Genomic DNA, 15,035 nt, shown 5'->3' with positions numbered 1-15,035 from the left:
CGAGTTGTGTCTTAAAATATTACTATTACGTCATACAGGTAAGAACAAAGTTATAAAAATTAAAATTAAGAGAGAGAAGTTGTAAATTAATGTATCATAGAAAATATTCTTGACATAGTGTGTGTGAATTTAAAGTATGTAGAACAGAATTGCTAATATTAAAAATCTGTTAATCAGTTAAATACTGATGCTCTGTATTTTGACTGTTATGTTCTTATCATTGATATAATTTGTGAAGTAAAAATTCACTTGTTAATTTAAGCGTTCATATAAATCCTGAAAGTCTTGTGTCACTGTGATTTCGCGATTTTCGAATAGTCTGTGATACTACATGTATTTTCTTTCGTATTAAAAGTTTTATAACCAGGCAAATGTCTACGAATTCTTAAAAGTCGTATGCGTTTCAATTTTGTACATCACTTTTATGAGATGCAAATAAAAGATAGGTGACAATAGAAATCGTTTTTCTCTTTTAATCATACAATTTTCTCAAATGCAATTATACTTGCTTGTATATTTATCTGCGTTCAGCATCTCTCTCTATTGCTAAAATGGAACTGTATATGTCAAAATTTTATCCTTTATTACAATAATTTTGGATTTAAGTAAAAGTTTAAATATCTTTCTTATTAAATTTTTATTGGATTAATAATCAATAAATTATATATGAGATTTTTTATTATCAAAATAAAAAATTCTCTTTATTTTCGTATAATATAGAATAAAAGTACAAAAATATCGTTTAATATCAGCGACATAATCTGGCAATAAAAAATGTTACATAATGCTAGATTATTTGCATCCAACAGTTAGATTAAAATCGTGAGTTTATTCAGTTGCTCATCTCAAAGCACATAAAATCGGTATCCAACGTTTCCATATCCACTATAACCGCGGTACGTGTAGAGGAAAACTTTGGAATGCAAATTAGCCTGACTTGTTGATTTTCTTCACCTATAAGTAATAATGTAATTGCATTAATAATGCAAATCTAAGAAACATCAGCATTATTAAGAAATATCACAATGATTACATCTAGTATGGGAAACAAAGAAACTTAAAGATATTATGCGTTTTATAAAAACATTTAAATGTCCATACTTCAACATGTAACTGAACAGATAATTAATACAGATAATAAAACAGATAACATAATTAAAATGCAACAAAAGTAATTTTATTGCATTTTAATTTATGATACTTACCTTTCCATAATTTTGTTTCGAATTTATCTGTGTTACCAACAAAGTATATATCCGGGCAATGATTTATAATAAAGGGATCCTTTTCAGAGTAAGGCTGTATTGGTAATGTGTCTGGTGCAGTCGGACACATATGCTTCCAAAGCAGCGTTCTTTCTAGCCATTCTAAAGGAGAAATGTCTGTTGCATCGGTTGCCTTCATGATATCCTCAATGGGTTGTCCGCTGCTGCCCATTACCACACATTCGGCAACTTTCCCGATCCATGGATTAGTCACACTTTTGAAACTTTCATATCTGCATGCAGAAAATGAAGCATTGTTTCTCTATATTTTTTACTGATATAAGATTACTATTGTTAAGAATTGTTTTTCACAAATATTAAACTTGAAATCAATATTTTAATATATTCAAATGTTCAAGTAAGTATAACGATAAGTTAGAATTTTTACAATTAAATTTTTCTAAATTACATTCTTTTATATAATAATAGAAAAAATTCTATCTCATGGTTTCAATTAACTTTAAAGACATTCTCTTGCCTTAACCATCAAGATCAAAATATAGTTTACATAATTAGAATCGGTATGTAATTTGCACAATACCTGGCCGTCAGTGGTAGTATACACGCATGTAGCGGTCTCTGAGGTAGCATCGCATTGGTGGGATCGTGCTGACCTGGCATTAAAATGATGCAACAAAATTTCGCTATTTCGGCGAGAAATGCGTCCATAAGCGTTGTTGCTGTACCAATTTCTTTCGTTATCGCGGCGTCCTGCGCTTTTCCTTCAGCATGTCCCATCAGAGTGTTCGTCTTGGTGACAGTTTTAACAGAATTACCTAATATAAAATATTAAAATATGAAAAATAGTCGTTTTATAATTGCAGGATCAAAAATACATTGAAGAACCCTATACCAGCAATAATAACTCTAACAATGCGAGTGACATCTTCTAGCACCTCTGTATTTCCCGCCATGCCACATATCCATTCTGTTAAATAATTCAATGACGAATTCAATGGTGAATTCTTTGAGCTATTTGCTAAATCGAGTCCAGATAGAAACACCAGCTTTCCTTTAGATTTTCGCTGTATTGGTGAACTTTTAGGGATACAACCAGGAAAGCACCAATCCTTGATCTAAATATAAAATAGTAATATAATCTTACTAATATATATATGTTCAAAATACGTGTACGTGCATGCTTAAAAAGGCACACTTACTAGAAAGCTGCCATCTTTTTCTTTGCAACCTAGGACAGCGCACACAACACCTGTAACATAATTCTTCAAGTCTGCATCTTCTATTATTAATTTAATACGTAGCATTTCATCTTCTAAGAAAAGTTGATCCTTTTCTGAGCAATAATTTGATTTTGGTTCAGATAATGTGAGCTGATGATCTTCGCTTAACTCATGTAATATTGATGGTTTCCACTTTTGATGTTTATAGAGTGTGCCAATTATTACGCATTGTTCTCCTTCAAAATCTTCCACCTCTGCTAACTTCAGTATCTTAACTTTTCCTGAAAATAAAATAAATAATTGAAAATAAAATGAGATAAATGATAATTTTTGTTTTCTACATTTATAATTCTAATAAATATTATCAGTCAAAATCATGAGTACTTGTCACTTTCTAATACATAATTTTGCAACAGTTTTAATTCTTACAGTAGAATTATTTTCTTGAAAGAACATTTTATATAAAACTTACCCCATTTTTTAATAACTTGAGGTATCAATACCTCTTTCAGTTCTGCCAATCTCACTGAATATATATGACAAAATTGCTTAGAAAAGTCAATTTTATCATTAAAATCATTAGTTAAATCTTCATATTGTATTTCCTGCCTTTTAAATTCCTGTACTTCCAGTTTTTCATGTACCATTGTTGATAAAATATATTCTATATATAATAAAAAAATATTTAGCCATTGCATAAATTACATATTGATAAGTACTGCTTAATTTAATACAATAATGTGCTATAATACTTTTACATTATTGTAAAATATTGTAAAATATTGTTCAATATATAAAAAAAATATTTGCAAAAATAGAATAGTTACTGAGATACAATTATTCGATATTTATATAGATATATTAATGTGATATTATATTTAAATATATTAGTTTTTCAGGTATTTATGCATAATTTCCATATATCATACTGTAATTTCCTAACCTTCTGTACGATGTTATTGTTTGTTAAGAGTTGTTTTTGTTATTCTATATATAGAAATTAAAAATTCTTACTTCCTATGTATAATGTTGATTTATATATCGTTCTGCCTACAGAAATACACAATATATAGTATCAACATAACACGACATACCACATGCCACATCACAAAGCGCTTTTCGCGCCTTTTCTGCGGCTTTTTCAGAAACCGGTTACACGAGGTTGTATAGATTGAATACACAAGGACAACTCGGGACTTGGAACGATTCACGACGTAGTATTATATATCGTTGATAATTGTATTTTTTATTCTCAAAATAAAATAGATACATAATTAAGGATTGGGAAGAAAAAAAGAAAAAGAAAAATTACAAGATATACGATGAACCAAGTGCACGGTAATGTAACAAATCAGCAATAATTAACCAATTAATCATTTATTAAGAAAAGTGCAGGCAAATTTGCATAATATACAGGAAAATTGACTAATCACATGTATAATGTAAAAAGCGTAATGTTGATGCGTTTTTATATTGGACACGTGATTGATCAATTTTTTTATATTCGATTACGCAGGTTTGTTGAAGTAGACTTTAAGAAACTAGTGCTTCTCTCTCTTGCCACGCCAGCGCGCTTAGGGAGATTCGCGTCTCGCTTGTTGGCAGCAATATGTTTACTCGCATCGCGTAAAATAGTAAAATTTGTTTGCGGCGTTTTTCTCAGCGAGAACCGCGAGAAAAGTGATAATAAATGGGCGTGTGAGGGGTTTACTACTTTAGCCTGGTTTTCGCATCTCTTTTTACGTACCGTTACACGATGGAAGCAGCCAGCGAACAGCCGGCCGCGATTGCGGCCGAGCCCGTCGCCAGCAACGAACAAGAGCACAATGACGAGGCCATGGAGGAAACGGAAGAGTATAGTTATGAAGGGGAAGATTATAGGCATTTCGTGCCGCGTGGCCGTGGCGGCTTTCGGTTCGTATAGAACGCGTCTCGTTGCTTATCGCTCGTTCGCGATTATTAGCATGAGAATTGCAAGATTCGTGTGTCTACACATCTCCCCCCCCCTCCCCATGCACGCTCCCCTTGTCTTCCCTCTCGTCCCGTAATGTTTCTGCTTGACTTCAAGCTGATGTGTATGCAATCAGTATTCCCTGTTATTATCATATTCCTATGAGACCCCGATGAGCGGTGCGCGCGATGTCGGACTTTATTTTTAGACCTGTTTGCGGGTAATGCAATTCTGATTCACACAGAAGCGCCTTCACATGTTTATGTGAAATTAATGTTATGATAAACCTGCAAGCGATATTGTTTGCAATACCTTACAGAAACATTACGGAGAATGTACTTCCAAGCAGCAGATCAGATTCGTATATTGAATAGACTTTGTTTTTATACTCTCTTTTGTTGCCGTTCTGTAAAATACAAATTTATTACTCAGATGTCAAAGTTGAATTTGGAAGCAATATTTATTGTGAAAGAAGGATTTTCTTGCGTAAACATACATATATAATGAAAACTGTTTTTCTCAAAATAAATATGAGAATACTGATGATCCGTGTAACATATAACGAATAATTCATTAAAATAGTACATCGTGACAGAGAACCATTGGTGATTCTTGTGGCAGCAAAAGTACTGAGAGTCAATGAGACTTGGAATATACGAAGGAAACTTCTGGTGTTTCTTCCCTTAAGTGGCATGATATAAAGATAAGAGATATCTTAGTCAAAACATATAAAAATAATTTAAGGGGTCGTGGCAGAGGTGGGTTTGATTTCCCTATGAGAGGTGGCGGACCCCCAAGGTTTAGAGGAAGAGGATTTGGGCCACGTGGACCAATGTTTCGTGGGGCAAATAATGGGTTTCCCTTTGAAGGCCCACCTAGGCCAAATTGTCCCCCCGGACCGGCAGGGCCTAGATTTCGCGGACCGCCGCCTTTCGATCCAAGTTGGGGACCTATGGGACCACCAAATCTCATGGGGCCTCCAAATTTAATGGGACCTCCAGGAATGGTGTGTACTATTTAATTTTCCTCTTAGCGATTCTAAGTTTAATTTGTTAATTGGAATCAGAGTTAAATAATTAATACAATGATTTGATAAACTAATTATTGTTTTAGCCACCACCACACATGATGAATGGTCCTATGGGTACAGGACCAGGTCCGTATGGACCTCCTCCTGGAATGGGACCACCTAATATGAATAGCGTAAGTTGTTATTCATGTATAAAGAATATGAAAATGTAACAAAGGAGAATTTTTAAATACTTATTCTACTTACATTAGAATATTTTTGTTTTTATAATATATTTTAATTTAATTAGAGCAAATTTTTATTTATGTCATACTTATGTGTTATCTTTATGTCAGAAGGCAAAGTTATTATAATATTTTTTAAATAATCTACATAAAATTAGATAACAAATCTTGAAATAAGCGCTTGCAAAAGTATCTAAAGTTAAGTAGAAATGAGAAAGGAACATATATTCAACAAAAAGTTGAAGGATGTACATTTAAATAAAACGTATTGTTATAGATTCCAGGACAACAGCAGCCACCTCAGCAACAATCACAGCAGCAAGCAAACATTCCAGGTCTAGATCTCAATGGAGAAGTGTGGGTAGAGACAAAAGCAGCTGATGGCAAGTCATATTATTACAATATTCGGACGAGAGATACTACATGGACTAAACCGGAGGGACCAAATGTGAAGGTCATGGTACAGGATCAGGTAAATTTATAAGTCTGGATAAGTCTGGATATACCACCATAAATAACCACAAGTGTATATTTTTTTAACACTTTTTTAATACTTTGTTTTTTTTATTATTGTAATTATTGGCACACTTTAACCACGTCTTATGGACCGGATAAGTTTCTTATATCAACATCACATTTACTTTTTTTCTTTTTTCTGGTTTTGCCATTATTAGTCTCATAAGACATGTCTACGCGGGATAAAATGCCGAAGAGAAATGAACTATAAATAGGGTACTGTCAGAGAACTGACAATTGTTAATAACAAAGAGACACTGGTAGGTTCATCTACATTAATAATTGAAAATCTGAAGCTAAAAATATTCAAAAAAGATTAAACATTATCGTATTAAGTTGTAGTCAATGGATAACTAATGCGGATAAAACTTGTTTCGTTGTTATATAAAAAGATATATAAATTAATGGATGGAGTTTTTTTTTTTATGATTTCAATCCTGATTTTTTGTATAAGATTTATTTTGATTCTGATTAATTCTTAATAAAATTTTATTTGGCAGTTGGAACAGTTAGTACATGGAGCGTCGAAACAAGCGGCGGCACGTTCCAGCACACCTACTTCGTCAAGTAGTACACCGACTCAGATTAGTGAAAATAGAATTTCTCAATCCGGCGAGCAATCGTCTTCGAATAACACGGATGCTATTAATCAATTAAGTACAGCACCTCCTGGCACTGGACCACCTCCTACATTGAATGATACATCAGATGGCAGTAACCAAGCATCTGAAACAAATCAATCTAACGGTGCGCTTCGAAGTATTTTAATCTCTATATAATTTTTGAAATATTTTTCTTATATCAGCTTACAATTATCTTGCATTGTGTACAAAATGTTTTAGAGGCATTTAGCAATTTGTAATGTTTATGAAGAATCTGTCCAAAATGTCGTCATTAAAGTAACGTTGAAATATTAGGTACAGCACCCACGACAGTTACCAATACACCACCAATAAATACACCGGCTGTAAATACAAATATGATGCAACCGCCGCCAAATATGATTCCTATGCAACATAGAATGCCGAATCAGTTTGGAGGCCCGATCGCTACGCAATTCGGAGCAGCGCCTTTTGGAATGCCGCCGCCGGGTTTTCAACCTTTTGGCGGTTACGGACCACCGCAAGCAAATTGGGGTAAGCGAAGAAGAAATATCTGACCAATATCGAGAAGTATTTTTATAATTTCGAACTAATAATGTGCACTTGTACTCTTTAGGAATGCCGCAAATGCCCCACGGCGTGATGGCACCCCAAGCGCCAGCTGAAGATCCCGCTATACTTGCGCAACTTGATTCTGAATTAGTAGCTGCTGCTATGGTTTGGACGGAACATCGTGCACCAGATGGCAGACTCTACTATTACAACAGTAAAGCTGGGGAATCAGTGTGGGAGAAGCCGCAAGCCTTAAAGGATCTAGAAAGTATGTAATTTCTTAATTGAATCTCTGTTTATCATGTATATTTTTTTTTCTTCAGCATAAGTATATGTGATTCGTAAATATGTTATTGCGGTTTGTGCTAAAGATTCGTAATACTTGAGACAACTACATTTCGATGGTGAGGAAGGACTAATATAGATATCACAGATCTTTAAATCTCGTAATATAAAATCTAATAATGTTCCGACACAAGTTTCAAATTTTATAATGCGCTCAATGTTTTGTTAGATGCGAAGTTAGCATTGCGACAGAAAAATGAGGAAGCAAGTGTTGTCTCCGCCAGTACCGCCGTCACCGTCACTGCCGTTACTAGTAACAACACCGCGGTTGAACCTAAACAAGAAAAGCCGCAAGAGAACGTCCACGAAACCAAAGATAGTACAAAAGACGCAGATATCACTAAACCGAAAAAGGAAGAAAATATTGCAAAAGAACCTGCAAAACCTCAGGACAAGTCTAGACCAATTTCTAGTACACCAGTGCCTGGAACTCCATGGTATGTGTGGTGACGCTTATTTGATATAGCTATAATGAAAATTCACGTGAACCAGTAAACATGTTTATATTGTACACAAAGGTGTGTCGTTTGGACGGGAGATGGACGGGTATTTTTCTACAATCCTTCTTCGCGGATATCGGTATGGGAAAGGCCAGATGATCTTATTGGCCGTCAAGACGTGGACAAGATGGTGTCAACACCGCCGGATGCGGTTGGTGTTACGAAACCAGCACGTCAGTCGGACACCAGTGAAAGCAGCGACGACGATCAACCAACACCAGCCAAGAAAATGAAAGTCGAGGAGACGAAAAGTACCTGTCGCTTTATAGTAAAGCGTAAAGCACGATTTGCACTCTTTTGTACTAATTCTATATTATCTTTTTAGGCACACCCATGAAGGAAGAGGAGGAGAAGGAAGGAAAGAAGACCATTGACATCGGCAAGGAAGCTGCGATAGAAGCGGAAGTAAGAGCGGCCAGGGAAAGGGCGATAGTTCCGTTGGAAACTAGGATCAAGTCGTTTAGAGACATGCTAGCGGAGAAAGATGTAAATTGTTATACATTATAGTTTTGTATAGCATATATATTACAACGAATTTTGTTATATAACTAGATTGCTGTGTTTTTAGGTATCTGCATTTAGTACTTGGGAGAAAGAACTTCATAAAATAGTATTCGATCCACGCTACTTACTTCTAACGTCAAAGGAAAGGAAACAGGTCTTCGAGAAGTACGTGAAGGAGAGAGCGGAAGAAGAGAGGCGGGAAAAGAGGAATAAGATGAAAGAACGGAAGGAGCAATTCCAGAAGCTCTTGGAGGAAGCTGGACTTCATGGAAAGTACGTACATAAGTACGCTTCTTTCGATATTTGCGCAGAAAATGGTATCTTATCATCTTTTCTGTGCTGTTTAGATCGTCGTTTAGTGATTTTGCTCAGAAACACGGAAGGGATGAACGATTTAAGAATGTAGAAAAGATGCGCGAACGAGAAAGCCTTTTCAACGAATATCTTCTGGAAGTGCGAAAGAGGGAAAAAGAGGAAAAAACAGCCAAACGAGAACAGGTATTTTTATTTTATTAACACCTGAAAGCGCATTGTATTGCAATGCAAAAATTATTTTTGCAGGACACGCACCATAATACAAATAATTAAACGAATAATTAACTTATAAAATATTTATAAATACTTATAAATAATTTATAAAAACTCATATAAATATTTTCAACATTTGATACAAGTAAGATAAATATTCTAGAGACATATTATTCCACTCTGAGATTTTTTATCTAATATATGTATATCTAACAAATGTAGAGAATTTAGGTACATAATCTCTTATGATATTAGTTTCAAATAATTTTATATTAAAATAATGGATTATTTATGTATATATTTGATCTAAATACTTTCACTAATGCAGATGTTAGATTAATGTATTCAACTCAATGAGCTTTATATTATCTTTTTGTTTTAATATTTTTTTACATTAGTTTTTAAAATTTATATTCTTCAAGATAATAATTACATATATTAATTTTTATAGATTTGAGAATATATATCACATTCTTTTGCTCTAATACGTTAATCATAATTAAAGTTTATTTATTAATCATAATTTATATCTGTATATAAAGATGTACCTAAATTATTTGCATTTCAAGAAACTGCACCGTCATCAAACTGCACCTCCTTCTAGGAGGACCCCATCCAATAAATCCTTTCTCTCCTTTTATTCCAGGCAGATGTCGTTCATTTATAATGAATTGATCCATAAATGCTGCTTGAAGAATATATGAAGCAGCATGTAAATGTAATATATTCGCGATTAATTGCGCATGGGCTGAATATATTCGGCACCTGCTCCTATGTTTACATACTATTATATTATTTCATTAATTTCTCCAAGAATTACGTCCTCTTATTAAGTGAAGCTTCGCAATGCGCGATGGCATAAGAATGAGAATTTACAAAATAGATACAAAGCGTTTTTAACCGTAGATAGGAAATGATACGTTTAGTAATGTTTAATCAAGTTTATGTTTGCAGCGATAATTAATCGATTTCTTTCAGGTTTCATAGGTATGTTATTATTTTGTTCCACTTGTAAGATAATACAAATTCCTAAAATTATAACGGCTGAAGAACACATACCAGGAGATATTTCTCTAATAATAATTCTCTACTACAGTAGATTTTTGCTCGCTAAAAATCGAAAAATTTTTGTAGCTCTAAGATGGGAGATGTAGAGAATAAAATCTTAGTATGTGACGGTTCCTTATATACTTATGTGTTCTGAACTCTCCACTTCAGTCAGGAGGCAGGCAGGACAGGTTCCGTTTGTGGAGTGGCTTGGTTCTGAAGCTGGTTGGTGGCATGGATGATGTCATCTACCATTCCCACCTACACTACGTGGCACAGTTGGCACACCCTCGCGCGCCGCATTCTTTACTCCAAAGCAGAGTCATGAGAATGAACGAACTCGGTATTTGTATATTACTCGTAATCCTCGTTACTTCAAAAGATTAACTTTTCCCCAAAGTCAAAACCAATTTGAGAAATTTCACGTAAATTCATTTAATATGGAAGAAAAAAAAAAAAAAAAGAAATGGGACGCACCAAAGCCCGAGGTAGCATTAGTCCACAGAACAGTTTCCCAGAGTCTTTCCCGATTTCAGACAAAAAGATTTGATTCTAATGCTACCACAGAGTTTATATTGAATGTATGGACATAAAAACAAATTCATTGACGATACGAAATTCTCGAGCTGTTTTATTATTTTATTTTTCACTGATGGTTGCTTACATTTCTAGCATTATTTCTTTCACAGTAATGTTAACTGAACAATTATTTTGCGTCATTTACATGCATATTTATAAATAATCAGATTTGTATTGTAGTCGTAAAAAAAAAAAATGCATTATTCTCTTGAAATCATATTTCCCTATTGTTCTTATGTCAATACATAATGCACTAAATTTAATATACAAAAAAAAAATCACTTTTAACCTCTTTTACATTTTTCAAATAATTAAGTCAATTTTCAAATATAAATTTTTGTTGTCAGCAATATGTAAAGAACGAAGTTAACTTTATTATGATATCTTAGAGGATCACAATAAGTTGTAGTATGGAATTGTACAATACAAGAACATAATTAGAGATTTCGCATGGGAAAATCGGTATTTTTATAAAGCACTTGGATTATTCTCTTCTGAGAACTTTGATTACTTTTGTTCTAAGAGTAATACAAGTGGATTTTTATAATAATTTCAATCGGATATAGAAGAAAGTTTAAGCAGTTTATACAAGCTTCTCGGTGCCTTGAAATTCCTCATAGGATCTGGATCGGAATAACGAGTGTTGCTATCGGAAGACGAAAACGTGCCAGCGTCTGAGCTGTATTAATTTTTCGATTGTCATTTGCGATAATATTGCTTAAACGTTTTTTTAACGTAACAATAAATTTGTAGCTGTCACACGAAACGTTTCGGTCGTTTGCAAATTACGCAATGGGAAAGAACACATTGCAAAGAAACTTGCGGGATAAATCTCGGGTTCACTTTGCATAGAGAGATCGATTCAAAAGTATGTCTGTTGTAACTGATTTGGTTGATTTAATGCTTTCAGTATTACAATCTATAAGTATCGAGGCTTAGGAGAAAGAGATGCACTTTATTTTGATAAGATAACGTTTTAGTAGCATTGACTTAGTAATCTATATAGTTCTCTTTTAAAAAGTATACTGTCAAGAGAAAATTATTGCGTTGCTATTTTTGTAAACGGCGATGTGCTATGAAATACGTAATATACGTGTTGCTAAAATTATGGGTTCTTCAAGAGATATTATAGAGTTTAACGAGTAAGAGAAATTAGAGAAGAAATGAAAAGAAATTAGATAGAAACTCGTTTCGTAATTTGGACGGCTGCGAGCTTCTAATGTTTTCGGAGTTAATGATAATGTACTAACCATATTTTTTTCGTTTCAGCAAGGGCAGCAGTTAAATATTTACTTATCTCATACGTCCAGTCATCATTAAATGCAAATATGCCTTGACAACAACGCCGCAATTCTTCGTGAAAATTACGATTTCAATTATTTTCATATCATTTATCCAGATTTATGTATATTTATGTATATTTAATGATGGCTGGTTTCACATAATAATTATTTTTACAGGAATTATAAGTTAATCATTTTTTTTCAGCCAAAATGACTACTTAGTTCATTAAAAAAAAAAAAAAAAAAAAGAAAAAAAAGAAAAAATCCGATAAATAGGGCCCTTAACGTTGTGATACCTCCTGACATGAACAAACATGAATGACTATTTCTTCTACCCCTAATGAAATATAGTTTGAAAACCAATTAAAAGGTTTGCAAGTTGAAATAGTTTGAGATCCACATTACAATTCATTATATTATAACATTTATAAAAAATGATTGTAATGTGGCTGAACGTGTAATAATTGGTTGGAAATACTCTTAAAGCGTGCATGATATAAGAAAGCCACGAAAATTTTATCTTAAAAAGAATTGTATAATAGTACGTAAGCAAGCATTGATTATTTTTCAGCGGTGAAAACTCTTATGTTAAATGCATTTCAGGTGAAAAAGGAATTCTTTGCGATGCTACGTGAGCACAAAGACATCGACAGGCACTCACATTGGAGCGATTGTAAGAAAAAATTGGAATCGGATTGGAGGTACAGAGTCGTAGAATCGGCAAGCACGCGGGAAGATTGGTTTAGAGATTACGTTCGCATGCTGAAGGATGAGCGGAAAAAGGAAAAGGAGAAAGACAAAGACCATCGGCACAGAGAGAAAGATCACAAGACGGACAAGAAGGATAGAGATCGTAAGGAATCGGACAAAGGTAAAGAGTCGAAGTCCAGCAAGGACAGAAGTGAAAAAGATAGTGGTAAGGAAAAGAAGCAACGAAAGAGCGAGGCGCCTGCGGAGGAAAATGGAAAGGAGAAAAAGGAGACAGTGGTAGAGAAAGAGAGCGGAGAAATTGAAGAAACTGACGACAAAAGCGTGAAAAAGGAGAATGATGTAAGCATAATCAGTAATATTTTCTTCTTTGATACTTTTTTTGCAATTTTTTTTCTAAGATATGCGTTGTTTTTTGTTTAGAAGGAAGAGGGAGATGACCATTCCGATTCGGAAGAGGACCGTGAGAAACAGAAAAGAGAACGTGAAAGACGAGCGGAAGCTAGTCTTCGAGAGAGAGAAAGAGAAGTACAAAGAACTCTCGCTACACATCTGCGTGATAGAGATAAAGAGAGACAGCATCATCGTCATACTGAAGCGGTTCAACATTTTAGTGCACTTCTTGCTGACTTGGTGTGTGCATTTACTCTCAATAACTTGAATAGTTGCTTTCCAGTAAGAAAATCGGTATAGAACAACTTGTATAGGTCGGTTTTAAATATTTATAATCACGAACTAAAGCAAAACTTTTCTTATTTGACAATTGTAAATATGTAGCATTTTGAAACTATACTAAAGACATTTTTGAATATAAAAATTGAATATAATCGCGCCGAAAATTGCCTAGTGTCGATTTGTTGTTCTTTGCTGGAAAATAATACAGTCTATACTTGAGATATTATTATTTCTAATTGTCATCTTGAAATATTTGCTTCAATTTTAGGTAAGAAACGGTGATCTGGCGTGGAGAGAAGCAAAGCGACAACTGCGAAAGGACCACCGGTGGGAGCTGGCAGAAAGTTTAGATCGCGAGGAGAAAGAACGATTGTTTAACGAACACATCGAGCAGTTAGGTCGCAAAAAGCGGGATAAATTTCGAGAATTGCTCGACGAAGTAGGCGCATCAACCGAGTTGACAGCATCCTGGAAAGACATTAAAAAGTTATTGAAAGATGATCCTAGATACTTGAAGTTTTCTTCTAGTGATCGAGTATGTATTACTTATTAATTTAGAAAGCGAGTGGTGATCAAGAAGTTGTTATTATTATTTACGTGTATATTTTTATCTCTTTAGAAATGCGAGAAAGAATTCAAAGAATATATCAAGGACAAACTTGTTGCTGCCAAAGCCGATTTCAGGGAACTTTTACAGGTGCGTTTGATATATAATATATCGCTGTAAGTCTAAAATCTCGGTGCCGTTGTTGAAAACAATGCGATTTTCAGGAAACAAAACTCATCACTGATAAAACGTACAAAAAAGTTCAAGAAAACAGCTCGCATCTAGCAGAGATTGAGGAAATTCTTAGGAAAGATCGAAGATTTCTCGTACTCGAAGCTGCAGCCGCTGAACGAACTCGATTGTTGATGGGTTATCTGGAAGAATTAGCACGTAGAGGTCCCCCACCACCTCCTACTGCCTCAGAACCATCGAGAAGACCAACTACAAAGTAAATTTCACTTAAAGACCAAAGATATCGAAACCTCACGTTTTGTCTTTACGGACGTCTTTTCTGACTCAAGTATTTGTGTTTGTTTCAGTTGAAGAGTGGTCTACATCGAAATATGGTATACATATGATGTTACAGTAACAAAAATGAATGAATTCATAGCTGTAGTTAAATTAAATTACTTTACACACAAGAATATTGCCTGTATAGGATTCAATAAAAATAATGAATGCCAATTCTATACGATTAAAATTGTGTTACATTGTGAGATACTGTAGTAAACATTATACGTTGAACGATATTAAATAAGACTTGAATTTGAAAACGGATACTGGTGACACTATGTAACATAGTTATTTTACATAACAGTGCTAAGAATGGATTCTATATACTTATGTCGTCTAAATTGACTCAAATGGAATAAAGAAGAAACTGAATTGAAAACAAAAAAAACAACGTACGGATTTTCTAACAGTAAAGGTAACACAGTTATTGTAAAATTATTGAAAAATATTACTATTTTACCATTAAAATAATTATATTATTCAAG

The 15,035-nt window shown here is 34.0% G+C and overlaps 2 protein-coding genes across 3 annotated transcripts; one reads left to right on the top strand and one right to left on the bottom strand.

Moving 5' to 3' along the window:
• Positions 1 to 620: 620 nt before the first annotated feature.
• Positions 621 to 3,762, bottom strand: LOC105675392 (DNA polymerase delta subunit 2-like). 2 transcript variants are annotated; one of them, XM_012372509.2, is made up of 7 exons: positions 3,390 to 3,762; positions 2,919 to 3,110; positions 2,426 to 2,727; positions 2,119 to 2,341; positions 1,807 to 2,041; positions 1,206 to 1,498; positions 621 to 954 (listed from the first exon to the last, which is right to left on the bottom strand). In XM_012372509.2, the coding sequence occupies exons 2-7, from the start codon at positions 3,091 to 3,093 to the stop codon at positions 833 to 835; spliced, it is 1,350 nt and encodes a 449-aa protein (XP_012227932.1). In that variant the 5' UTR covers positions 3,094 to 3,110; positions 3,390 to 3,762; the 3' UTR covers positions 621 to 832. The 2 variants fall into 2 exon arrangements, with proteins under 2 accessions (XP_012227932.1, XP_012227933.1); XM_012372510.2 differs by having other exon boundaries at positions 3,461 to 3,762.
• A 263-nt stretch (positions 3,763 to 4,025) lies between these two features.
• Positions 4,026 to 14,726, top strand: LOC105675388 (transcription elongation regulator 1). Its single transcript, XM_012372501.2, has 18 exons — positions 4,026 to 4,360; positions 5,154 to 5,403; positions 5,511 to 5,600; positions 5,929 to 6,123; positions 6,668 to 6,914; positions 7,085 to 7,303; positions 7,386 to 7,589; positions 7,836 to 8,103; positions 8,185 to 8,417; positions 8,492 to 8,652; positions 8,735 to 8,943; positions 9,018 to 9,168; positions 12,711 to 13,157; positions 13,239 to 13,448; positions 13,759 to 14,025; positions 14,110 to 14,187; positions 14,262 to 14,485; positions 14,577 to 14,726. Exons 1-18 carry the CDS (start codon positions 4,203 to 4,205, stop codon positions 14,578 to 14,580), a joined length of 3,615 nt encoding a protein of 1,204 aa, XP_012227924.1. The 5' UTR covers positions 4,026 to 4,202; the 3' UTR covers positions 14,581 to 14,726.
• The last annotated feature ends 309 nt before the right edge of the window (positions 14,727 to 15,035 follow it).

Source organism: Linepithema humile, chromosome 5 (assembly GCF_040581485.1).
Source record: "Linepithema humile isolate Giens D197 chromosome 5, Lhum_UNIL_v1.0, whole genome shotgun sequence".
Lineage (NCBI taxonomy): Eukaryota > Metazoa > Arthropoda > Insecta > Hymenoptera > Formicidae > Linepithema > Linepithema humile.
This window is presented reverse-complemented; position numbering and strand designations above follow the sequence as displayed.